The sequence below is a fragment of the Budorcas taxicolor genome, chromosome 19 (genome assembly GCF_023091745.1).
Source record: "Budorcas taxicolor isolate Tak-1 chromosome 19, Takin1.1, whole genome shotgun sequence".
NCBI classification, from domain to species: domain Eukaryota; kingdom Metazoa; phylum Chordata; class Mammalia; order Artiodactyla; family Bovidae; genus Budorcas; species Budorcas taxicolor.
Window position 1 is genome coordinate 56,295,240 of NC_068928.1, and position 24,368 is coordinate 56,319,607.

Genomic DNA, 24,368 nt, shown 5'->3' on the forward strand with positions numbered 1-24,368 from the left:
CGTGTCCAACTCTGTGTGACCACATAGACGGCAGCCCACCAGGCTCCCCCGTCCCTGGGATTCTCCAGGCAAGGACACTGGAGTGGGTTGCCATTTCCTTCTCCAATGCATGAAAGTGAAAAGCGAAAGTGAAGTCACTCAGTCATGTCTGACTCTTCACGACCGCATGGACTGCAGCCCACCAGGCTCTTCCATCCATGGGATTTTCAGGCCAAGAGTGCTGGAGTAGGGGTGCCACTGCCTTCTCCAAAAGCTAGTCAGACCTAAAACTATTAAACTCCTAGAATAAAGCAAAGAACAAAATCTTCAAAACCTCAGATCTGACAGTGATTTCCTGAATATGACCTAAACGGCACAGGCGGCAGCAACAACAAAATGGACAAATTAAGCTTCATGAAATGCCAACATTTTTGTCCTCAAAAGACACCTCAACAGAGTAAACATTTGGCCCACAAAATGAGAGACAATATTTGCAGATTATATATCTGATAAGACTGAATATCCAGAATACATAGACAACTCAATAACAACAAAGAAATCGATTTGAAAATGGGCAGCAGGACTGAATAGACATGTCTTCAGTGAAGATACACAGGTGGCCAGTAAGCACGTGGACAGTGCTCGGCCTCACTAATCACTGCTGCTGCTGAGTCGCCTCAGTCGTGTCCGACTCTGTGCGACCCCATAGACGGCAGCCCACAGGCTCCCCTGTCCCTGGGATTCTCCAGGCAAGAACACTGGAGTGGGTTGCCATTTCCTTCTCCAATGCATGAAAGTGAAAAGTGAAAGTGAAGTCGCTCAGTCGTGTCCGACTCTTAGTGACCCCATGGACTGCAGCCCACCAGGCTCCTCCGTCCATGGGATTGTCCAGGCAAGAGGACTGGAGTGGGGTGCCATTGCCTTCTCCGCACTAATCACTGGGGAAATGCAAATCAAAATTGCAACGAGATACCACCTCACATGCGTTAGGTTCGCTACTATTAAAAAAAAAAGTGCTGGAAAGCATGTGAGGAAGTGGGAGACCCATGGTGGGAACGTAATATGGTACAGCTCCTGCTGATAAGAGTATCGCAGTTCCTCAAAGATTAAAAATAGGTTATCATATGATTCAGCAATTCCTCTTCTGGGTGTATACCCAAAGGAATTGAAAGCAGTCTCCAAGGGACACTTGTACACCAAGCTCATAACTTGGATTTTTCACAAGAACTAAAATATAGAAGCATTCCATTGACAGATGAATGGATGGATAAGCATGATGTGATATATACATCAGTGAAATATTATTCGGCTTCAAAAGAAAGGACTTTTCACACAATATTGCAGAGATACAGCTGCAAAGTTTAAATAATTTTTTTCTGCTCTCTTAAGATACTTTCAATGGTTATTAATATCTCTTAAATTAACGATAATTCCAAGAGTCCAGAGAAGTGTGCCACTCGTTCTGGAGCTGTGGGCAAGCCTCTCCTCTCCCTGGGTCTTGTTCTCCTTGTCCGTAAGAAGAGAGGGACCCAGTCTTCAATGTCTTTGAGTTCTCCTGGCTCTTCACCAGTTCTCCCCACTTCCCAGCAACCCCAGACACTTCCATGGGGCTGTGGTTTACAAAGCCATTCATAGGTACCATACTACAAGAGTCACGCCTTTGCCTGGAGCCACCTGGAGCTGGGATGAAGCGGAGAAGAGAGGAGAGAGACCTCGAGAGCCAGTGGGATGGAAGGTTTCCCATCGGACCATCCAGAACCGCATTCCCGGACATCCTCAGTGAAGCCAGCCTGGCTGATGGCGCAAGACGGGCAGCCTTGGGGAGCCCAGCTGCCTTGGTGGTCACCACAAGGGGAGTAGGTGGAGGGGGGCTCACGGGTCAAGGCTGAGCCCTGGGCCTCCTGTGACCCGCAGAGTCCTCCAGTTGGTAAGGCTGGAAACATGAGCTTATGTCTTCTTAACCACGCTGTACACTGGCGTCTCAGAGGGAATCCTGTCGGCCTTGGAATCCTGGCTCCGGGAGTCAAACACTATCGAGGTGTAGTGAAGATCGTCGCTGGGCGGGCCCTGCAGAGACAGAGACCAGACGCTCAGGGAGAGGCCGGGGAAGTGGGAATCCCAGATTAGGGAGGAGACATCAGACGGGCGCCCTGAGGGAGGTTCCACTGGCAGGGGATGGTGGAGGCTCCACTGGTCCTCACCGTCCTGCCCACTTTCTCTTGCAAAGGCGGGTCTCCAGAATCCCATCCGCCCACCTGCTCTGCCCCCACCTGGTCAAGATGAGACAGGCCAGATCTGAGACCCTTTGCTGCAGGGCTTGCACCTGGACAAACATCTCCTTGAGGAACAAAATCCAAAGAAACTCTAAGGGACTAGACAGAAGTGCAGGCATGCACAGCTGGGGCAAATTCTGGACTAGAGATACAAAGAGACCAAAAAACCCAACTGCCGCTTTTGAGGAGCCTAGAGCAAAAGCAGGGTACTGCGCATGCCCCCTGCATAGACCAACACCCAAGAGGTGAGCAAAACACCTAAGCCACCTCTCTGGCCCCACCCCGGACACACCCCTCCCCTCACCCCGTATAAGGAACCACCGGCCCCCAAGCAAGGAAGACTGTTGCTTGTCCTTGCTCCCTCCTGCCGCAGCAGGGGCCCCAACAGAGACTTGCCTGACTTTCTTGTCTGGCCTCTGATCAACTTCTATTGGTTGGGAAAGGCCAGGAGCCCTGATCACTATTGAAGACACAGCACCAGTGCTGGGTGGGTGCCTGGGGTCTGCTTTGGGGTCATTAGTCACCAAAAGCTAGAAAAGCTAGGATGTTGCTAGTCCCGGGCCACGTGTCTGACGCTCAAACCTCCTTCTCATCTTCTCTAACAACTAATCCCTCAACCTCTGCCTAAACTCTTTCCACTCAAGGGTGAGTTATGACCCTGCACGGGGTGGGGACGGGAGGCAACCTCTTCCATTATTCCACTTTTCAATGCTGTGCCTACGGCTTGACCCACAGGGGCTCATTGGTAAAAATCTAAAAAGTAGAGTTCATGCCAAAGAGAAGATGGGACCAAAACAGTGAAAAACCACCGGCTTTAACATGGAGTGTACGGTACGTGAGTGTGCGTGCTGGCTAAGTCGCTTCAGTCGTGTCCGACTCTGTGCGACCCCATGGACTGCAGCCCGCCAGGCTCCTCTGTCCATGGGATTCTCCAGGCAAGAGCACTGGAGTGGGTTGCCACGCCCTCCTCCAGGGGGTCTTCCCACCCCAGGGATGGAGCCCGAGTCTCTTGTGTCTACGGCATTGGCAGGCAGATTCTTCACCACCAGCGCCACCAGGGAAGCCCACCTGGTACATGAAAGGGAAAGTGAAGTCGCTCAGTCGTGTCCAATTCCTTGCGACCCCATGCACCGTAGCCTCCCAGGCTCCTCTGTCCATCCATGGGATTTTCCAGGCAAGAATACTGGAGTGGGGTGCCATTTCCTTCTCCAGGGGAATCTTCCCAACCCAGGGAGCAAACCCGGGTCTCCTGCATTGTAGGTAGATTCTTTTATCGTCTGAGCCACTGGGGAAGTCCATATGGTACATAGTAGGTGCTTAATAAATGCTGTACTTTATTGACTCTTGATTATCCACTGGCCATTCCAAAAGCCCCTTCATCTCCCACGCAACCCCTCAGCCACAGAGACACCAAGGTCTGGTGAAATCTACGCTTTCTTCATTTTCTTTTCTCTTCTAAGATTTTTTTGATGTGGACTTTTCTTAGTCCTTATTGAATTTATTACAATATTGCTTCTGTTTCATGTTTTGGTTTTCTGGCCAAGAGGCATGTGGGATCCCAACCAGGGATCAAACCTGCACCCCCTGCATTGGAAGGCCAGGTCTTAGCCACTGGACCACCAGAGACGTCCCCAACACTTGACTGGTTTTCTGTGTCTCCTCGTCCTTCAGAAGCACAAGGTGACCAGTCGAGCCTCTCTCCCCTCCCCACCTGCCGGACCCCACGTGGTGATGCCTCTGCCACGGCCCGCGGTCCGCAGGATGGGGGCTGGGCCCTCGCACTCACCGCTGTGCTGTATTCCACCTCCGCCCGCGTGGGTTGAACGGGCTTTCCCGAAAGGGGCCATGTCTGTAGCTCCAGATTCGCATAGCTGGGCTCAGTCTGCTCGGCAGCCTGGGGTGGACAAGAGTGCAGGGTTTGGGTGGGTGTCCACAGGCCCCTCTGCAGTCCAGCCTAGAGAGGCCCGTGTCCCTGCAAGCATCTGCCCTTCCCCTCTGCGCTCTGGGTGCCCCAGCCTTCCCATCCTGCCTTCCCCCTCCCCCACTCAGGTCCTCTCTGGGGAGTGTTTGAATGGTCAGGTCAACAGCTGGGCTGGAGGGCCCTCACCCCTCCTCCTCGCCTGGAAGGGAACAGGTTGGCCAGAGCTCACGATGACCCAGCGACCAGACCTCCCAGGCGTTGTTCTTCCAGCTCTAGGTGATCACCTTGCTCTATCTGTGTGGGATCCACACGGACCTCCACCAGCTAACGGGACAGACTGGGTCCCTAGCATCCCCTGAGTGCCTCCCGGCCACCCTGATACGCCTCCTGCTAGAAACCTCCTTACCTGACTGTGGCTCTGAGGCGGCTCTGGTTTTTCTCCAACTAAAGAGGCAAGAGAAGAGGAAGGAGACTGAATCCTAGAATGAGGCAGGATGCGGATCCCTGTGGTCCACCTGGAGGAAAGCCTTTCCCTAGAGACTTCAGCCCGCAGGACCTATTGCTTCAGGCCAGCAGCAGGGGGGGAACACAAGGGCTTGTTGAGTGGGCGAATTTGTGAATGAGGAAATGAGTGAATGAAGAAGCAGGAAGGCTCCAGCTGGGGGAGAAGGGATCAAATGAAGGTGGTTCCCAGAACAGCCACTTGTAAAAACGTCCCTTAGGGACTTCCCTGGGGATCTGGTCGTTCAGACTCCACACTTCCAGGTAAGGGAGATGAGAAAGGAAGGGCACTCATCTAACAGGGAATGTCTGTACGATGAACAAGATCCAGAGGCCTCCTTTGCAACAATATAAACACCCTTGACACTACCAAACTGTAAACTTAGAAATGGTTAAGATGACAAATTTGATAAGTTGTTTTTTTTTTTTACCAATTAAAAAAATGCAGTTTTGCAGGCCCCACTGCAGCCATACTGAATTATCAACACTGGGGATGAAGTCCAGCTGTGTTTTAACAAACCCTAATCAATAACCTCAGATATGCAGATGACACCACCCTTATGGCAGAAAGTGAAGAGGAACTAAAAAGTCTCCTGATGAAAGTGAAAGAGGAAGTGAAAAAGTTGGCTTAAAGCTCAACATTCAGAAAACGAAGATCATGGCATCTATTCCCATCACTTCATGGGAAATAGATGGGGAAACAGTGGAAACAGTGTCAGACTTGATTTTTTTGGGCTCCAAAATCACTGCAGATGGTGACTGCAGCCATGAAATTAAAAGACACTTACTCCTTGGAAGGAAAGTGCTAGGTTTACCAACCTAGATAGCATATTGAAAAGCAGAGACATAACTTTGCCAACAAAGGTCCGTCTAGTCAAGGCTACGGTTTTTCCAGTAGTCAAGTATGGATGTGAGAGCTGGACTGTGAAGAAAGCTGAGTGCCAAAGAACTGATGCTTTTGAACTGTGGTGTTGGAGAAGACTCTTGAGAGTCCCTTGGACTGCAAGGAGATCCAACCAGTCCATTCTAAAGATCAGTCCTGGGTGTTCATTGGAAAGACTGATGCTAAAGCTGAAATTCCAGTACTTTGGCCACCTCATGCGAAGAGTTGACTCATTGGAAAAGACCCTGATGTTGGGAGGGATTGGGGGCAGGAGGAGAAGGGGACGACAGAGGATGAGATGGCTGGATGGCATCACCGACTCGATGGACATGAGTTTGAGTGAACTCTGGGAGTTGGTGATGGACAGGGAGGCCTGGCATGCTGTGATTCATGGGGTTGCAAGGAGTCAGACACAACTGAGTGACTGAACTGAACTGAACTGAAAATTTTTTTAAATAAAATAATAAAAAGGAAGTGACCTTGCAGAGACCTAGAGAATCAAACCATACAAAGTCACCAGGTTTATCTACTGTGATCCCCTGGCCTGGGGGTCAGGCCCTCCCAGACAGGAAGCCCTGTCTGCTCTGAGGGATCCCAGCTCAGGTCACACAGCCTCTTGTTTCTGGCACCTACAACACGGTGTCCGGGGTCCTGCCTCTGGGCGCAGCTCTGTGCTTCCCTGGCGCTTTCAACCCGGGGCCCCGGGAGCTGAGAGGGGGCAGGTGATGCCCACGCAGCAGAGCGCCCTTGATCTAGGATCTCCGCCAGGCAGCTCCAGAGCCCGCTGGGTGCTGCAGGGAGAGACGCTATCCAGCCTCAGGGAGGGAGTCCCAAAGTCAGCGGTGAGATTCCCAGAGTCAGGAGACACAAGGTCACGGACGACAGAGGTGTCTGCTGAACCTCACCGGCTGGCTCGATGGGGCATGCCCCCAGGGGCTCTGAAGTATGAACACGTGCTGTGTGTGCTAGGTCGCTTCAGTCATGTCCGACTCTGTATGACCCTATGGACTGTAGACAGAGCGTGCAACCAGGGCTCTGAGGTACGAACAAGTGCGTGTGTGCCAAGCCACGTCAGTCGTGTCCGACTCCGTGTGACCCTGTAGACTGTATCCTGCCAGGCTCCTCTGTCCATGGGATTTTCCAGGCAAGAATACTGGAGTGGGTAGCCTCTCCCTTCTCCTGGGGATCTTACCGATCCAGGGATCGAACTCGCGTCTCTTATGCCTCCTGCACTGGCAGGTGGATTCTTTACCACTAGCGCCACTTGAGGTATGAACATATTTTGTTTCAGATGCTGTGGGCCGGCTCCCTACCATCCTCTATATCTTCAGCTCAGACGGATTTGATGGGAAGTAGTGAAAAGGCTGGTGAGGAAGAGATGGGAGTCCACCCCTGGGAAGGAAGGCGACATGGAGAGAGTTGGGTGGCAGACAGCTGAACAGGGAGCTCGCTGAAGGTGGACCCAGTCTACCCTGGTCACGACAGGGTCCTCAAGAGCCCAGCACAGGGCCTGGCACACAGTAGGTGCTCAGGACGGCTTTGCTGTGTGATCGAGTGAATGAATGAGTGAATGAATAAGTGAATGACAAGAGTGGGCTCAGGGGAGGCGTCAGGCTGGGGCCAGCAGGACCACCAGGGGTCACTAACCCTAACCTCTCCCAGAGGTAGCCGGGAGACAGGCGCTGAGATGCCAACCAGGGGAGAGACAGAGGCTACGTGAACACAAAGCCTTTCTCCCGTTAAACAAAGATCCCTTGATGAGGTGTGATCCGCTCACACAAGTCAACTCTGCACTCAGGGGTTTGGAGATTATCAGCCGGGAAAATCATACAGAATGTTAAGGTTGAAAAGTGGAATGACAGGACTTCCCCGGTGGTCCAGTGGTTAGGAATCCACCTGCCAATGCAGGGGACACAGACTGGTTCGATCCCTGGTCCTGGAAGATCCCACATGTTGCTGGGCAACTGAGCTGACGTGCGACAACTACTGAGCCCGTGTTCTCCAGCAAGAGAAACCATCACAGCGAGAAGCTCACGCACCACTGCTGGAGAAAGGCCGCACGCAGCAACGGAGGCCCAGCACAACCAGAACCAAGCCAACAACAAAACATAATTTTAATTAAAAAAACGAAAGTGGAATTATATACGGAGCAAACGTTTTAAGAAGTCAGATTAAGAAGTCAGATTTGCAAGAGCCTGTAAGGATGTGACTCAACCGTCTGTGGTTGGTTTTCTCTGGGTGGTGCAGGTTCTTCTTTCTATTTATTAGGGTGAATTTATTTCCCTCTCTGTGTTTTCCTTCTTTTTCCAATTTTCTACAGCAATCACGCACCCCGTTTTTAAAGGGGAGGGACGCTTTTTAGGTGAACGGTCACCCTGGAGATCGCTGACACCCATAGTTCTGAGACAACCCAGGCTGGGAAAACCCCCATGCGGTAAAGCAGTATGGGCTGAAGTTTCAGGCGATGGTTCCCAGAAGCGATATGGGAAGACAGATGGGGAAGAGGAAGTGGTTTTCTTTCCATCCATCAAGCATATGTATGTTGAGGCTGATTTCGCTGCTAAAGGCCTGAGATGTGCTGGAGGGAGGGGCTGGACCCCACGGGGATGCTGGAGGTGAGAGAGTAAAGCGGGGTCTCCCCTTTTGCTCCCAGTAAGAACCAACTCCCAGTTTAGCACTGCAGGCGTGGGGCAGAGCCACCAGGGTTTCACTGCAGCCCTGAAAGGCTCAGCATCGGTCGTTCTGAACAAACATCCCCTCTGCCCAGGTACTCTGTGCACATGGAATTAAGAACTCTGAGTCCAGGAAGGAACCTTAAGGCTCACACCCATCTCAGGCAGAAAGCTGCTCTCCTACAGGAGTCAAGTACAACCGGCACTTGCCCTGGGCGCCTGCCATCTGCCTCTGCAAAGATCAAATCAGGTGCTGATGCAGCTGCTTCAACACCCCCGAAAGGAGTTCAGGGTGGAGAGCAGGAGTGAGGCATCTGCGCGCGGTCTTCAGATAGTCAGATATGCTCAGGGGCTGGTTTTTATGAGCCCAATCCTTACATCTCCCCAAATCTAGAAAAGCACGAACATCCTTCATGGTGACAACTGTTCCCTGTGACTAGCAGAAGATTCTTGAGACTGACAGAAACCTTCTGGAAAAATGTGTGCTGGATTGCCTGTGTTCCTCCCCCTTCACCAAAATCACAGATACGCTGACCTTTCCCCGCCCCCTGAATCTTTGGAGCAGTTTCTCAGAGCTATCTAAGGTGCTGTCTCCCAGGCTACAGTCCTCATTTTGCCAGATTAAACCTAGCTCATAACTCTCACGCTGTGGATTTTTTTTAAGATGACACAGATAAAACTTGGGCCACCCACCAGCAAGATGGTCACAGCGTCACTGGTTCCTCTGTTCTTCTATGTATTTAATTTGCTCAAGTGTTTATTGAGCCCCTACTTACTGAGCACCAGACAGGATGCTGGGGGCATCTTATTTTCTCTTTTAATCTGAGCTCAGAGGGGAGTGGCTGGACCACAGGCTCCCTGGGTGCCACTGTGACAATATTAAATAATATTAAATAATACTTTCACTCAACACATACTGCTCCTATACTTTCTTGGGTAAGGGTCTCTGATCTTAAGGAGCTGCGTGGGCTGGTGGGGAGACAACCTTGGAAGCAGGTGTGACAAATTGGTGGGACAGGGGCTTTGATGGCGGAAGAACAGAGGGGGCCCTGACCTGCCCTTTGGGGGCCAGGAAGAGGGCCTAGAGGAAAGAAAGCGGAGAGCAGCACTCAGGGCGTCAGGAGTGAGCCGGTGGGGGGCAGGGAAGGCCCCCCAGTGCCCAGAGCAAACGCGGAGGAAGTTGAGAAACCACTGCCTTCCAGAGTGTGAGGACAGGCAGATTGCCAAGGGCCTTGACCATGCTGGGCAGGCCTGGACTTTGGAGGCTGTAGGAGGTCATGGAAGGGTTTAGACAGAAGAGGGACGTTGCTTCACGAGCACCTACCCCGGCCCTGCCGTGGCAAAGGCCTCTTGCCTTAGTCACCTCCTCTCAGCCACACAGTCCCTTCCGGGCCTGCCCTCTAGGGTCACCCGGGCCATGTGGTCCCAGGGGAGACACAGCTGATGACCCTTCTGGAAACCCAGACGCATTTCCTCTAGGACCAGAAGGTGTGGGCGGGGCCGGCCTGCCCTCGGGTGGGGTGCGGGCGGGTGTGGGGGGCTCACTCACCTTTGACCCGTCTCTGAACCATCCTCCAGGCGAGCAGCAAGAAGCCCCCCAGCAGGAGCAGCAGCAGGGCCAAGGAGATCAGCAGCGCGTGGAGCCTGAGAGGAGACAGGGTGGGCTGGGTGGGGCAGGGGGTCCCGCCTTCCCTCACTTGTTCAGTAGATAAGCGCCCACTGAAAAAAAGGCAGACAGCGTAAAGCCTCCTTTTCAACCCCCGTCTACCTAAATCCCCCCAACAGACTCACACGGTGCACCTAAGAGCCTTCCAGAGCCTCTTTATTCAATGCAAGAAAATACGAATATACATTATTTTTGTATATGTCCTTTTTTCACATTAAAGGGGCATAGTATAAACCATGGGTCCCCAACCCCTGGGCCATGGACCAGTACCCACCAGAGGACTGTTAGGAACCTGGCCATACAGAGGAGGTGAGCACCTCCCCATTCACCCCCCCCCACCCCCCAAATCTCTCTTATTACTGCCTGAACCATCCACTCCCACCCCCGTCTGTGGAAAAGCTGTCTTCCACAAAACTGGTCCCTGGTGCCGAAAGGGTTGGGGACCGCTGGTATAAACTCTGTTGTTCAGCTGCTCAGCCGTGTCTGACTCTTTGCGACCCCATGAACTGCAGCACGCCAGGCCTCCCTGTCCATCACCATCTCCTGGAGCTTGCTCAAACTCATGTCCACTGAGTCAGTGAAAAACACTATTTTTTTAACTTCACAATGCATCTTGAAGATCTTTCCATGTCACTACATACAGAAGTTCCCTGCAGGGCTTTTTTTCACAGCTGCATAGTATTCCATTGCATGGACAGACCATAAATTATTTAACTCCTCCCTCTCCATGGGCATTTCTTTTGCCCAGTCTTTTGCAATTACAAACCTGGCTGCAAAAACATCACCTTGAAACTCTACCACTTCACACTTGGACAGCAGCAGCTGCTTTCCTGGGGAACTGACACAGCTTGGGCTCTGCCCCTCCCTTGCTTGGGCCCCTTCTTTTATGCCTAACTGGCATCCATGATGTTCTCGTCTTTTTTTCTTGAAGATGCACCCCCCCTCCCCTGAGAACTGTACAAGCTTCAGTTATACAAAACCCAACTCTGGGGCTTCCCTAGCAGCTCAGTGGTGAAGAATCCACCTGCCAATGCAGGGGAAACAAACAGGTTTGGTCCCTGGCCCAGGAAGATCCCACAAGCTGCGGAGGGAGGAAGCCCGGGATCCACAGCCACTGAGCCTGTGCTCCATGATTAGGGAAGCCACTGCAGTGAGAAGCCCAAGCAGAGAAACTGGAGAGTAAGCGCCACTCTCTGCAGCTAGAGAAAGCCTGTGCAGCCACACAGACCCAGCACAGGAAAAAGTAAATAAAGAGACAAATAGACAAATAAGCAGATGAAATTACTGTTTAAAAAACCCAGCTCCCTTCCCCAGGTGTGCATGTGCAGGTCGTTTCTGAAGGCGGCACGTTTGGGGCCTGAATCCCACCTTGCCTGACATAAAGCTTGTCACCTGGATTGTCAGGAAGCCAGTGGAGGGGTCTTGGGGTATCGTACAGTAAAGAATCTGACTGGCCTTTGCCTCTGGCTCCTGGAAGGGAGGCTCTAAATCCTTGGGGTTTTCCTAGTAACAGGAGCACCTTTGTGATTCACAAGCTGCTTGGATCTCCTTGGGATTTTGCCTGACTCAGGCTGGGAGCTGGTCACCAGAAGGGCCAGCCATGTGATGAGAGATTTGGGGCTCTGAGCCAGCCTGAACTTCAGGGAAGTGGAAAGGGGTGTTGGGGGTTGAGGTCAGTCATGTGGGCAATGATTCAATTAGTCATATCTGTGCAATGAAACCCAAGTAAAAACTATGGGCACCAAGACTTGAAGGAACTTCCTGGTTGGTAAAGACATCGAAGTCCCGGGAGGGTGATGCCCCTCAACTCCACTGGGAAAGGGCATAGAAATTTTGCAGTCAGGACCCTCCCAGACCTTGCCCTACATGTCTCTTCATTGACTGGTCCAGACCTTTACGCGTGTGTGCTGAGTCATTTCAGTCGTGTCGACTCTGCCACCCCGTGGACAGTAGTCTGCAGCCGTAGGCTGGACCCCATGGAGCCTTCATGGTTAGGCTCCTCTGTCCATGGGATTCTCCGGGCAAGAATACTGGAGTGGGTTGCCATGCCCTCCTCCAGGGGATCTTCCCAACCCAGGCATCAAACCCACGTCTCTTATGTCTCCTGCATTGGCAGGTGGGTTCTTTACCACCAGCGCCTCCTGGGAAGCACCCTGACCTTTATACTTTATGATAAAACTGTATGTATAGCACTTCTCTACATTCTGTGAATTACCTAGGCAATTACCAAACCCAAGTGGGTCATGTACCCAACCGATCAGAAATGTGATGATCTGAGCATCCCCAAAGGGCCCTGGCATCTGAAGTCAGGCCGTCTTACAAGACTGAGCCTCACGAGCCTCACAGGATGCTGGAGTCTGTGCTGACTCCCAGGTGTCCAGTTCTGGAATCGACTTGCAGGGCGCCAGGTGGTGTCAGAATAGGGAGTCTCGGGCTTCCCTGGTGGTCCAGCGGTTAAGAATCTGCCTGACAATGCAGGGGACACAGATTCGATCCCTGGTCCAGGAAGATCCCACATGCCGCGGGGCGACTAAGCCCGTGCACCGCAACTCAGGTGGCACTAGTGGCAAAGAACCTGCCTGCCAACCCAGAAGACACGGGAGATGCAGGGTCAATCCCTGGGTAGGGAAGATCCCCTGGAGAAGGGCAAGGCAACCCACTCCAGTGTTCTTGCCTGGAGAGTCCCATGGACAGAGAAGCCTGGTAGGCTACAGTCCATGGGGTCGCAAAGAGTCGGACACGACTGGGCGACTTGACTTTCTCACTTTCACTGCAACTAGAGAAAGCCCCAATGCAGCCATGAAGACCCCGCGCAGCCAAAAATAAAAATTAATTGATTACTTTTTTAAAAAGGGAGTCTGTGAATCCCAGAAATGATTTCAGACAATACGCATATTTCCAGGGAAAGAAACTATAAATGTTGTCAGATTCTCCTGGGTTTTTTTTTTTTTTTTTTTACCTCCCCCTGCCAGAAATAGGTCTAGAATCACAAATTTGGAAGAAAGAACCTAAAACTTCGGAATCATGTAAACTTGGCCTGGGAGGCAGCCTGCCTCCGTGACTGTATTACCCACTCAGTCACTTAACCTCTCGGAGCCTGTTTACTCATCCATAAACTGAGGGTGATGGTGGTGAAGGATTGTAAGGAGCAGATGATGACACCCAGGTGGGGCACTGAGTGTGCACCTGGCAGGATATCATCGCACCAGCTCTCATTAAATGTAGCTTTCCCTCCCTCCACCCTCAGCTTCTGCCCGGCCTGAGCTCTCTCTCGGAGCCCAGGGCAGGTCCAGTGTGGCCCCTACAGCCCAAGCTAGGAGACGCAGACCGGCTTCCAGCCTGGGTGCAAAGGGAGCCAGAGGCCCCAGTCAATGAGGACAGAGCTCCTGACCAAATAGACCCCAAGGCAGAGGACGCCACAGGCCTTGGGCACCTTACCTCCAGTTCTGCATTGGCTCGTATTCCTTCTGGCTGCTGGCGCTGTGGGTGGCATCCTCTGTGGCCAGGGTGGTGAACGACACAGTTGAAACTTTGGCTGTGACAGTCGGTGGGGTTGGCCTTGGTGTTGGTGATGCTGATGGTGCTGAAATACAAATCAGACTCAGGGAGCCCCGCTGACTCTCCCACCACCCCCCGATACCTTTGTCGGTTGATTTCACACAAAATAATCACTCAGGAAGGGGGCAGGATGGAGGACCCCGCAGCCAGGACCCTCCCGGGGCCAAGTGAATGTTTCCAAATGGGACACAGGTACCGCCCCCAACAGCCCTGACCCCAACCCCATGATGAGGTCAGGGTCCTCCAGAGGCCCCAGAGTCACCCCCACCCCAAGTCTTGTTCCCCACCCCCACCAAGTCACAGCTGCATGAGCCTGCCAGAGACCGCCTGCAGATCTTGTTAGCACTCCCACTGTGTTCAGCATCTTCGCCCCGCCCGCCGCCTCTCCACTCAGCTCCCCATCTTCCCCCACACAGCTTCCCGGGTTTCTGCAGGGAGGCCCACGGCACCTTCCTCTCTCAGCTGCATACCCACCTCTCTGCTGCCCCTTCCCTGACAAGCACCTCATCGCTCAAGACCAAGGAGACATGCCAACGTCCTGACTGTCTCTCTGTCTCACATACACACATGTGTGTGCACACACACACATACACACAATATACATACACCTACACACACACACACACAGAGTTTGCTCTCTGATGTGATTTCTGCCTTGGCTATTCCAACCTGAGACTTTTCAGATGACCCTGTTGCTGGTACCGGGGGAGGTAGGGGTGTGCATGGCTCACCTGGGATCACAGACACCTCCACCTCGAAGATGGGGTCAATTAAAAGTGGCACATTGATCCCACACTGGTACGTTCCCGCATCCTCCTCTCTGAGGCTCCTCAAGGTCACTGTGAAGGTGAGGTTTGCAGGATGGTCTCTGATGGACACATGGCCCCTCGTCACTTCTCTCTCTGACTCTGTGGTCTCCACAATCTTCGGTGATAACAAACAGAAGGGTTTGCACCAGTATTTGTTATTGCTTATGAATTTCTTCTGGTACTGACACTCCACACTCAGGGATCTCCCCACGATGCCCGTCACTCTGCTGGGGCCACTCAGGGATAAACAGCCTGGAAGACACAACCAAGTCCAACTCCATCAGGTGGGCCTAGTTCAGGACACCCTGGGGGTCACCCCAAAAAGTTCCCCATCTCTTGCTAGCTGCCCCGCATCAGCCAGAATACACCTTGAGACTCTGCCCCTTCCACTCTGTCAGCCCCAAGACCACAGCTGCCTTTTCCTCCAGACCCCAACTTTCTTTCCTCTGCCCTTTCACCTCTCACCCACCAGGGACCTCCCACGTCCCAGCTTGTCAGGATGCCCCCAGCCCGGAGCAGCTCAGTCACCTGAAGACCCACTTGCAGCCGACGTGTTCCCACCAAGGGGCTGTGCCCCGAGGCAGAGGGAGGGCTGCCAGATGGTTCACAGGAGCACCAGACACGCCTGGCAAATTTCGTGCATGAAAAATCACCCACACACACAGTTTACTGACAGCCTTCATCTCACCCTGGGTCTTCAGTTTGCCCAGCTTCTGTTGACTTAATTTTCAAGGAAGCTCATGCTTTATTTCTGAGATTGGCGTCTGCCATTGTCCCAGACAGTCCTCCGCCATGGAGCTGGGGGACTAAGGTGACGTGTGTGACATTAATGCTGGCCACCAAGCCGAGGACACGCCCCCCACCCTGGCCCCTGTGGATACGGCTCCTCACCAGCCCTGTAATTCTGTGATGGGGCCCCCACAGTGGTGGAGGGTGTGGCTTGCTGTCTTTTGCTAGAGTTAGACGTCTTTAATTTGACTTGGCTTTTCAGGCTCTTAAATCACTTGAAGACACTCGAATGTCAGCCCCTGGGGCCTTCTTCTTATATCTTAAAGGTCTACACATGTCGGACACATAGTAGGCCCTCAGCAAACCCTTGGGTGTGAGCACCTCCCCCAGCCCACACAGTTCTCTGTTCAAAGCTGCCTGAAGCTGACCACAAGCTCCCATCCTCCCACTCCTGGGAGCCCGTCAGGGGGTCCTATTCTGGCCTGGGTGGCAGACGCCCCACAGAGACGCCTTCTGCAGCCCCATCGTGGGTGTGATGTGTCCTGAGATGCTCTGTAGCCAGTGCCACGATGGTGTGGAAAGGGCATCAGAAGAATCTGAGCTTTAGTCTCAGTTCTGTGACGAGTCTGCTGTGTGTTCTGGGACAAGTTGCTTAGCCTCTCCGAGCTTCAGAGGCCTCACTGGTAACGTGGTGATGACTGGTAAGCCTCGCAGGACATTTGGGAGTATTGGATGAGATAATGGGCGCCAAATGCCTGGAGAATAATATCAGGTTTGAACCACATGAAGCTGCCAGCATCCCTCTGTGTCTGGCCAACAAAGCCGACATTTCAGAAAATTCAGTCTAATGAGCATGGATAACCCTCTGAGAACCAAGTCCCCACAAGCCACGCAGTGCAGCCAAAAAAAGGAAAAAAGGCCTTCTCTCCAGGTGAGTGTGTGAATCTGGATGGACGTGTAATTTTCTAGGAAATAACAAATCAGTAAAATCGACACACACAAAGTGCTTAACAGATAAATGTCCCAGCCCTTCCTTGGGTTAAGATGTTGCTTCTGCGCCCCACATCCGGACTCCATGCCCTGTGTCCCCTCGACTGTGAATTGTCATCTTTCCTGGCCTGGCTCTCGGCTCCCCTGCCTGGTCTGGGCCCCCCTTCACCTCCACCCATGGGACCCATCCCTCTGTGTCCGGGGCCTGGCTTCCCCTTGCACCGTCTGTCTCCCTGTCTCTCTCCCTGTGTCTCTGTCTCTCTGTGTCACTGTCTCTGTGTCTTTGTCTCTCCTTCTCTCTCTGTCTGTCTGTCCTTCTCGCTCTCCATCTGTCTCTCACCTTCTGTCTCTCTGTCTCTCTAGGTCTCATCGTCTCTCTCTGTCTGTCCCTCTGTCTGCGTGCCTGTCTCTGTCCCTCTGTCTGCGTGCCTATCTCTGTCTGTCTGTCCCTCTCTCTGCGTGCCTATCTCTGTCTGTCTGTCCCTCTGTCTGCGTGCCTGTCTCTGTCCGTCTGTCCCTCTGTCTGCGTACCTGTCTCTGTCTGTCCCTCTGTCTGCGTGCCTATCTCTCTCTGTCTGTCCCTCTCTCTGAGTGCCTGTCTCTGTCTTTCTGCCTCTTTGTCTGTCTCTTCTAACAGGGTATTCCTCTGTTTTCCTAATGTTTTACTTCAGAATCACAAAATCTCATCCCACTAAACCCCAGATACACGTGTGAACCATCCAGCACAAGCAGGGGAGAGGAGCCGGCGCATCCACACCCACCCAGAAGAGAGCAGAGCCAGAGCGGAAGTTAGTGAATCAGGGGACCAAAAACACTGCAACTAGTGTATACGCAGAAAAGCTGATTTTTCAACTGGGAGAAACAAACAACAAAACAGACATTCTTGTGTGTAACCAGATCAAGAAAAAATAAAAAGAAGACACACGTAAACCATTAAAAAGAAAAATAGGGTAAATCACAAGCCTCTACAAAAATGTCTGCACACTTGGACAAAACTGGTGATTTTCTCTTCATTTTTTAAAAAACACGTATTTATTTGTTTAGTTGAGCTGGGTCTTAGTTGCCACACTTGGGATCTTTAGCTGTGGCATGTGGGATCTAGTTCCCTGACCAGGAATCGAACCTGGGCCTCCAGTGTTGGGAGCACAGCGTCTTAGCCACCGGACTACCAAAGAAGTCCCCCAAACTGCTGATTTTCTAGGAAAGTATACATTACCGATATTAATCCAGAACAGATTTTTTTTTTTTTAATGTACACCAGTACCTATAAGTGTTAGCAAGGAGTCCTTTCCCAAAGATAACTATGTGAAGTGATACGGTAATTATTTCATGGTGTATACATGTATCAAAACATCACTGTAATTGTACACCATATATACACACAGTTTTTACTTGTTAATCATGCCTCAGTAAAACTGGAGAGAAAAGAGAAGAAAGAAGTTCTTTTTTCTTTCCATTCCAAAAATTGAGGAGCGAAACTCAGTTTCACAAGTTAATTCTCTCAAAACTTTCAAAGACCAGACAATCCCAATTTTATTTAAACATCTGCAGAGAATAAGGAAACAAGAAAAGCTTCCTAATTCTTATCATACGTGCTTAGTCACTCAGCTGTATCTGACTCTTTGTGACCCTATGGACTATAGCCTGCCAGGCTCCTCTGTCAATGTGATTTTCCAGGCAGGAATACTGGAGTGGGTAGGCATTCCCTTCTCTCAGGGATCAAACTCTGGTCTCCTGCATTGCAGACAAATTCTTCACCATCTGAGTCTTCAGGGAAGCCCAATTTTTATCATGAAGTCAGTATAACATATATCAAAGACTAAAACCCGGCCAAATATCTTAATATAATCACCACTTGAATAGTTCAAAGGAAAAAAGATACAGGCGTGCTGCGGCAGTGTTGGGGATTTGCTTCCAGACAACTGTGTATGCTCAGTCACTTCAGTCGTGTCTGACTCTGCGACCCCCGGACTGGAGCCCACCAGGCTCCTCTGTCCGTGGGATTCTCCAGGCAAGAATACTGGAGCGGGTTGCCATTTCCTCCTCCATCCAGACCACCATAGTGAAGCAAATATTGCAATAAAGAAAGTCACAAGAAGCTTTTAGCTTCCCAGCACATATAAAAGCTATGTTTGGGACTCCCCTGATGGTTAACGGGGAAGACTCCATGCTTTAATGCATGGGGTGTGGGTTTGATCCGTGGTTGGGGAACTGAGATTCCACATGCTGCACAGCCAAAAGAAAAAAGCGATGCTTACGTTATACTGTGGTCTATGAAGTGTGCAACGAATAGCATTATGTCTTACAGACAATTTACATACCTTAACTTAAAAATAGTATACTCTATCGCTAAAAAATTCTATGCATCATCTGAGCCTTCAGTGAGTTGTAATCTTTTTCTGGTGGAGAGTCTGAAATTTTGCAGGAATTACCAAAATAGGACAGAGACACGAGGGAAGGAAATGCTGTTGGAAAAATGGAGCCAACAGACTTGCTCAAAGTAGGGTTACCACAGACATTCAGCTGGAAAAAGGCAATGTCTGTGAAACCCCACAAAGCAAAGCGCAAGACAAGGTGTGACCATCTCCGTGCTGCGCTGTGTGTGCTCAGCCGCTTGGTCATGTCCGCCTCTCTGCGACCCCATGGACTGTAGGACCCCAGGCTCCTCTGTCTGTGGGATTCTTCAGGCAAGAATACTGGAGTGGGTTGCCATGCCCTCCTCCAGCGGATCTTCCCAACCTAGGGATCGAACCCAGGTCTCCCACATTGCAGGCAGATTCTTTCCCTGGAGGCTCAGACAGTAAAGAATCATCTCAATAGATCATGAAAAAGCACCTGACTCCTGATGCTGCTGTTTTTAAAAACACAGGCAGTGCCCCCTTTACACTAAATGGAAACACGGCTCACCTGGCCAGTCAGGGGCCAGGTAGGCATGACCACTGCCTCCCCAGCCCTGGGCATTGTGGGATGACCCCGTGACCAGCAAGAGAGGAAACCAGAGAAACAACGAAACCTCCACCCAGGCAGATCCTGCGAACACACAAGAACCCCCTAGAGGGACAGTGGAAAATGAGTCATGAGCAGGTGGCCAGTTTCTCAGTGATAATGAACCTGCCTGCAAAGCAGGAGACGCAGCGGACAAGGGTTCAGTCCCTGGGTTGGGAAGATGGGATCCCCTGGAGGAGGAAATGGCAACGACTGACTCCAGTATTCTTGTCTGGAGGATCCCCACGGACAGAGGAGCCTGGCGGCTACAGTCCTCGGGATCCAAAGAGTCAGGCACGACTGAGTGACTGAACACACAAGGATGAAACTAGCGAGACCGCAGGAGCTGTCTGAGAGCCGTGAACACCCCTGGAGGTCCAGGAGAGAAATCACACAAGGAAGCCCTCTCCTCCAGGGAGCAAGCCTCCTCCTCCCTTCCCTGAAGCTGCTCTGCCCTCCCCCCTCCCTTCCCCCCCCCCCCCCCACCTTCCCCGATGGGATGGGAATCTCCATCTCCCTTCCTTGGAGACCACCAGCCCCCTGAGGTCCCGGCCCCTCGAGCCACCCTGGCTGTTCATTCACCTCCGTGACCCTGAGACAAGGGCTGGCCCCAGCCTGGTCCCCATGCTTCCTCTACCCCCTGGACCCGTGACCCAGAGGGCATCTCCTGTCATTGAGCACCTCCTGGGTGTGCCCAGCGGTCACCCTGCCACCCACTCTGGCACTCCCTGCCTTTTGCCCTCCTTCCTCTAATAATTCATCCCCAAACCTTTGGCAAAGCCCCCGCTCTGTGTCCCACTGTGGCTCCTGCAAGGCCAGACGGATGCAGAAGGGGAGATGGACCCTTACCCCTGCCCTCCGAGGATGGGGTCCATCTTAAGCAGTGGGCAGACCATGCCCCAGTCTGAGTCACCCTCCCCCATTCCATCCCCACCCTCCACCCTTCCCCTCACCCCCCTCCCCTGGCAGCCCCCACCTGGGACCCAGAGAAGCAGCAGAGCCGGGGGCAGCCACGTAGCCTGGTGCGGCTGGGCCATCGCTCCAGCACAGACGTCGCCTGCAACAGCGCCGGGCCAGCCGGTCCTGAGGTCTCAGTCCCCTTCCAGAAGCAGTCAGGCCTGCAGGCTCCCACTTCTGCTTTTCTTCAAGCCTTGTTGCTTCCTTGTTTGGCTTGTTTTCGGTTTTGTTCCTGGAGCTGGTGAGAAGATGGCCAAGGAGCAAACCTACCGGCGGTGCCTGAGACCCCCTGGCCACGTTCTGTAGGTACTTCGGGTGAGGAGCCCTCCCAAGCCCCCAGCTCACCTCCCCTTCCCTCCCACCCCCAAAACACAGGCTGACGTTCCCGTCTAGCCCAGCCAGTAGCTCCTTGGTTTCCCTGTGGTCGGGGTGAGAGCCCTGGGGAGGAGCAAGGGCCCTGGGTGTGTCCCACACTGTGACCGCCCCGGGGAGCAGCCCTTCCACAAGCCCCCCGGCTCAAGGCCTGCACCCCCAAGGTGGCACCATGACCCCAGAGTCCCTGAGTGATTTCTCATCTTGGAAACCTGTCTTCCACTTGGCCTGAAGGTCCTCGGGCGGTGAGCTTCTTTCCCAGGCAGCCCCCACCGGACCCAGCTCAGGGCTGAGCACAGAGCGGGACTCAGCAAGCCTGTGTGGACCCCTCCTTCCCCAATCCATATGGAGCTCAGGCTCCAAATACACACACACATGTGCCTTGTGACACGTGCCCCTAGGTTGCACAGAACAGCCTCACGAGCATCGGAAACCAGTCCTAATATGCCACCTGAGAGCTTGCAGAGAGTTAACTCTAAATGCCCCCATCCGGAGTCCCCTGAATGCCCTTCCCTTCCTGTTCTGCCTATAACATTTCCAGAAACGTATATTTTTCAACCACCAAAAGTCGAGGTCTTGAATGTCAAGGTCAAGAGCGGGGAGGCACCGGCTGGTGGCTCATACACAACCACCCTTTGGGCCACTGGTGTGACCTTGACCCAAGCCCGAAGCTCCATAAAATACCAGTGACAACAGCTAATTGGGGGGGATAGAATAGTATCATAATTACGCACACCCTTGAAGATGAGATAATAGTGTCCTCAAGTCAGTTTTTTCCCCAAGGAAATATTTCTTTCCTCTAATGAAAGGCAATAGGAAAATAGGATTTTTTAAAATTTATTTTGGCCCCTGCCATGCATATGTGGGATCTTTGTTCCCTGACTAAGGTTCAAACCCAAGTCCCCTGCAGTGGAAGCACGGTGTCTTCACCACTGGAGAGCCAGGGGTGTCCCAGAAAATAGGGTTTGATAGGAAGACATATGCTTTACAAATAGTCTGCCAGACGCACCTGTCCTTAGAAACCTAAACACTTAAACTATAGCAAAGCGGAAGTTCAGTCCAGGTGCTCAGTCACGTCCGACTCTTTGCGACCCCGTGGACTGCAGCACGCCAGGCTTCTCTGCATCACCAACTCCCGGAGCTTGCCCAAACTCATGTCCACTGAGTCAGTGATGCCATCCAATCATCTCATCCTCTGTCGTCCTCTTCTCCTCCTGCCAGCAAAGAAGAATGGCCAGGGCAATTGATTCCCACCACCCACATCCTGTTCACCCTAACCTGCCCACAAACCCTAAGAAAGAAACAGATTGATGCAAAATTACCCCATGATGTCAGAAAATTAAGAAAGAGGTACTTTCCCCACTGGCCTTCACAGACGATCAGTGCGTGAGATGTAGGGGAAAATGGAACCCGCCAGCTGCAGGCCTGAACACCCTCCTCGGAGCGGGGGGTCTTGCAACCAGAGAGCCCCTCATCACAGGCTCTGATGGTCTCTTCCCAGGCTCTTGGATCTTCTTCCCAGTGTGGATGCCAGTGCTTGGAGGCCAGTGGGCAGGGATGATGTGGTGGTGATGGGTAGGGGGTTCATGGGCAGACCTGCAGCCGCCCGTTGAGCTCTGAGAATCCAGATTTGGGGGTGGGGCCCTGCAGAACTTCCCTCCCTGGGGGATTGAAATCTCAGAGCCACCACCCTCGCCCCAGGGAGGTGAGGCTCCCTCAGCCCTGCTTCTTCCTCCTCCTGCCAGGAAGGAAAGCCAAGGGAGCCTCAGGGAGGGCATGTCTCACCCACAGTGGGTCAGGTGTGGCTGAGAGGCTGAACTGAGAAGCAGGAAGCAGCTGGTGTCTGTGACGGGAGATGAGGAGAGCTGGACATCTGGGCGAGCTGGCAGTGGGGCACGGGGCTGGGGGCAATGCCTCTGATGGCCACTGAGCACCTACTATGCTCAGGAAGTGTGTGTGGTGGTGGGATGCACCACCCGGGGGGTTCATCACCCCAGGATCCACAGGGCAAGGGGAGGGACTCTGAATGAGGAACAGCTAGGAGAGGGGCGGCAGGGAGGGACAGACGGCGGGCTGGGAGCATCTGGTTTCCCTTCGGCCAGAGCCTGGGTGAAACCAGCGTCTGCTGACTCCACAGCTTCCGTCTGGAGGACCGGGAGGACAGACAGAAGACAGGGAGGACAGACGGAGGACTGGGAGGACAGACAGGGGACAGGGAGGACGGGTGGGGGCCGGAAGAACGGACAGGAGGCCGGGGGGATGGACAGAGGGCCAGGAGGATGGGTGGGCGGGGGCTGGGAGGATGGACGGAGGACCGGGAGGACAGACAGGGGACCGGGAAGATGGACCGGCAGGGGCGGGAGGGACAGACAGGGGGCCAGGAGGGATGGACGGATGGGGGCCGGGAGGACAGATGGGGGGGAGGATAGATGGGGGGCCGGGGGAAGGATGGACGGCCGGGCGGCTGGGAGGGACAGACGGAAGGCCAGGAAGACGAACCGACGGGGGCCCGGGAGGGACGGACGGGGAGTGGAGGATGGACGGGGGGGAGGATGGACGGGGGGCCGGGGGGGACGGACGGACGAGGGACTGGGAGGACGGAGGGAGGACCGGGAGCATCTGGTTTCCCCTCGGCCAGAGCCTGGGTGAGACCAGCGTCGGCTGACTCCACGATTTTTGCCTGGCCTGGCCAATGTCCCTGGGGCCGCCACACCTCACCTTCCTGCCCCTCTCTAGGGAAATTCCCTCCGTGTGACCTGACCCTCCGAGGGCCCAGGCAGCTTGACCAGCCTATATTCCGGGGCCAACGACCACGACCAACCTGAGGGCCGCCAACACGCTCTCCTGCCTGGGTCTGGATGCGCTTTGGTCCTGACCGAGAGAAAGAGGAAGCTGCAGGCGGGCAGACGGGTGGGTGACCACACCAGCCGAGGTCTGAGAGCCCTCACGGCCCCTGAGGGGTCCTCCAGGCTCCCTGTCACGTGCAGAGCCACTGCTCATGGGGCCTGGCCCCAGGGACACTCTCTCCACCCCGGGGAGGGAGCTGGGGCTGGCACCTGGTCCAGCGGGGGCCTGGGGAGCTCACCCGGCACCCACGGTTGGGGTAGGGGTGGTCAGCAGGGGGGGGTCCACCTGCGCCCTCTCCTGCCCCTCTGCAAGGTGGTCAAGCGCTCCCCAGGGTCGGACACAGGGATGGGGCTCCTCGAGCAGGAGGGCTGTGGCTGGCTCTTCACGGACGTTGCTTCATCCTCAGAACCCCCTCCCCACCATGCCTGTCACTCACTCTCCCCCAGACAGGCTCAGCTACCTTCTCAGAAGACCCCCTCCTTCTCCCAGCCCCTCTGAGCCCTGCAATGCCTCTTTCCGATGAGATCACCTCTGCCCAGGTGTCACCAGGTGCCCTCTGTTTTATGGAAAGGCTGAAGATCTCACAAAAGCAGGGACCACCAGCAGCTCCAGGCTTACACACACCCGCGCCCCTCCTCTGCACTTCCCAGGGAAGGAAAACCGGATTGGAGACGTGTCCAGAGAAGGCCAGGCCACTGAGGTCTCTCTTGTCTTCTTGCCAAACAGCACCACCAGGGAGAAGAAAGGGACAGAACTTAAAATGGTGCGAGCCTGTTAAATCTGTCCAACCGAGCTCGTAAGGCATGTGTGTGTCACCTAGGTTACATCGCAAACGAGGTTCAAGCAGAGGCCAGCGGCCTGACACCAGGAAGGGGGAAGCAGCAGGCTCCGGACTGACCACCAGCCCCTCCCAAGCACCCAGGACCACTGAGCGGCCAGTGTCTAAGCGGGCAGGCTTCTCCTGGCTCTGGCCTCCAGCATCTCTGCTGAATCACCTAAGATCTCTGCGGGGAGCCGGGCTGAGGGTGAGGGGTGGGAGAGGGCAGCTGGCTTCCCCAGGACCCTGGATTGTGACGATAGGGGGTAGGGTCCAGCCTTTGTGTCGGGGACCTGAGCGGCTTTCTGGCTTTTTGTGCGTCCTTGTTCAGTCAGCTTCTCCTTCTGTGAAAGGGGAACCCTACTCCTCACCCTGCCTCCTTGGCGGGAAGGCATAAAATGAGATACGA

The 24,368-nt window shown here is 53.6% G+C and overlaps 1 protein-coding gene across 1 annotated transcript; it reads right to left on the reverse strand.

Annotated features, from left to right (window-relative positions):
* Nucleotides 1-1,926: 1,926 nt before the first annotated feature.
* LOC128065580 (CMRF35-like molecule 8) lies at nt 1,927-20,003 on the reverse strand. The gene is made up of 7 exons (XM_052658781.1): nt 19,943-20,003; nt 14,185-14,514; nt 13,334-13,469; nt 9,779-9,873; nt 4,580-4,617; nt 4,039-4,146; nt 1,927-2,046 (listed from the first exon to the last, which is right to left on the reverse strand). The coding sequence occupies exons 1-7, from the start codon at nt 20,001-20,003 to the stop codon at nt 1,927-1,929; spliced, it is 888 nt and encodes a 295-aa protein (XP_052514741.1).
* Between the last annotated feature and the right edge of the window lie 4,365 nt (nt 20,004-24,368).

What these genes read in the sequence shown, in the direction of transcription:
- LOC128065580 (XM_052658781.1), bottom strand. Translation starts at nt 20,003, where the DNA reads ATGGCCCAGCCGCACCAGGCTACGTGGCTGCCCCCGGCTCTGCTGCTT. An exon ending in GCTGCTTCTCTGGGTCCCAG is followed by an intron (nt 14,515 to 19,942) that starts GTGGGGGCTGCC and finishes TGTGTCTTCCAG; the next exon opens with GCTGTTTATCCCTGAGTGGC. An exon ending in GAGCCAATGCAGAACTGGAG is followed by an intron (nt 9,874 to 13,333) that starts GTAAGGTGCCCA and finishes GTCTCCTCTCAG; the next exon opens with GCTCCACGCGCTGCTGATCT.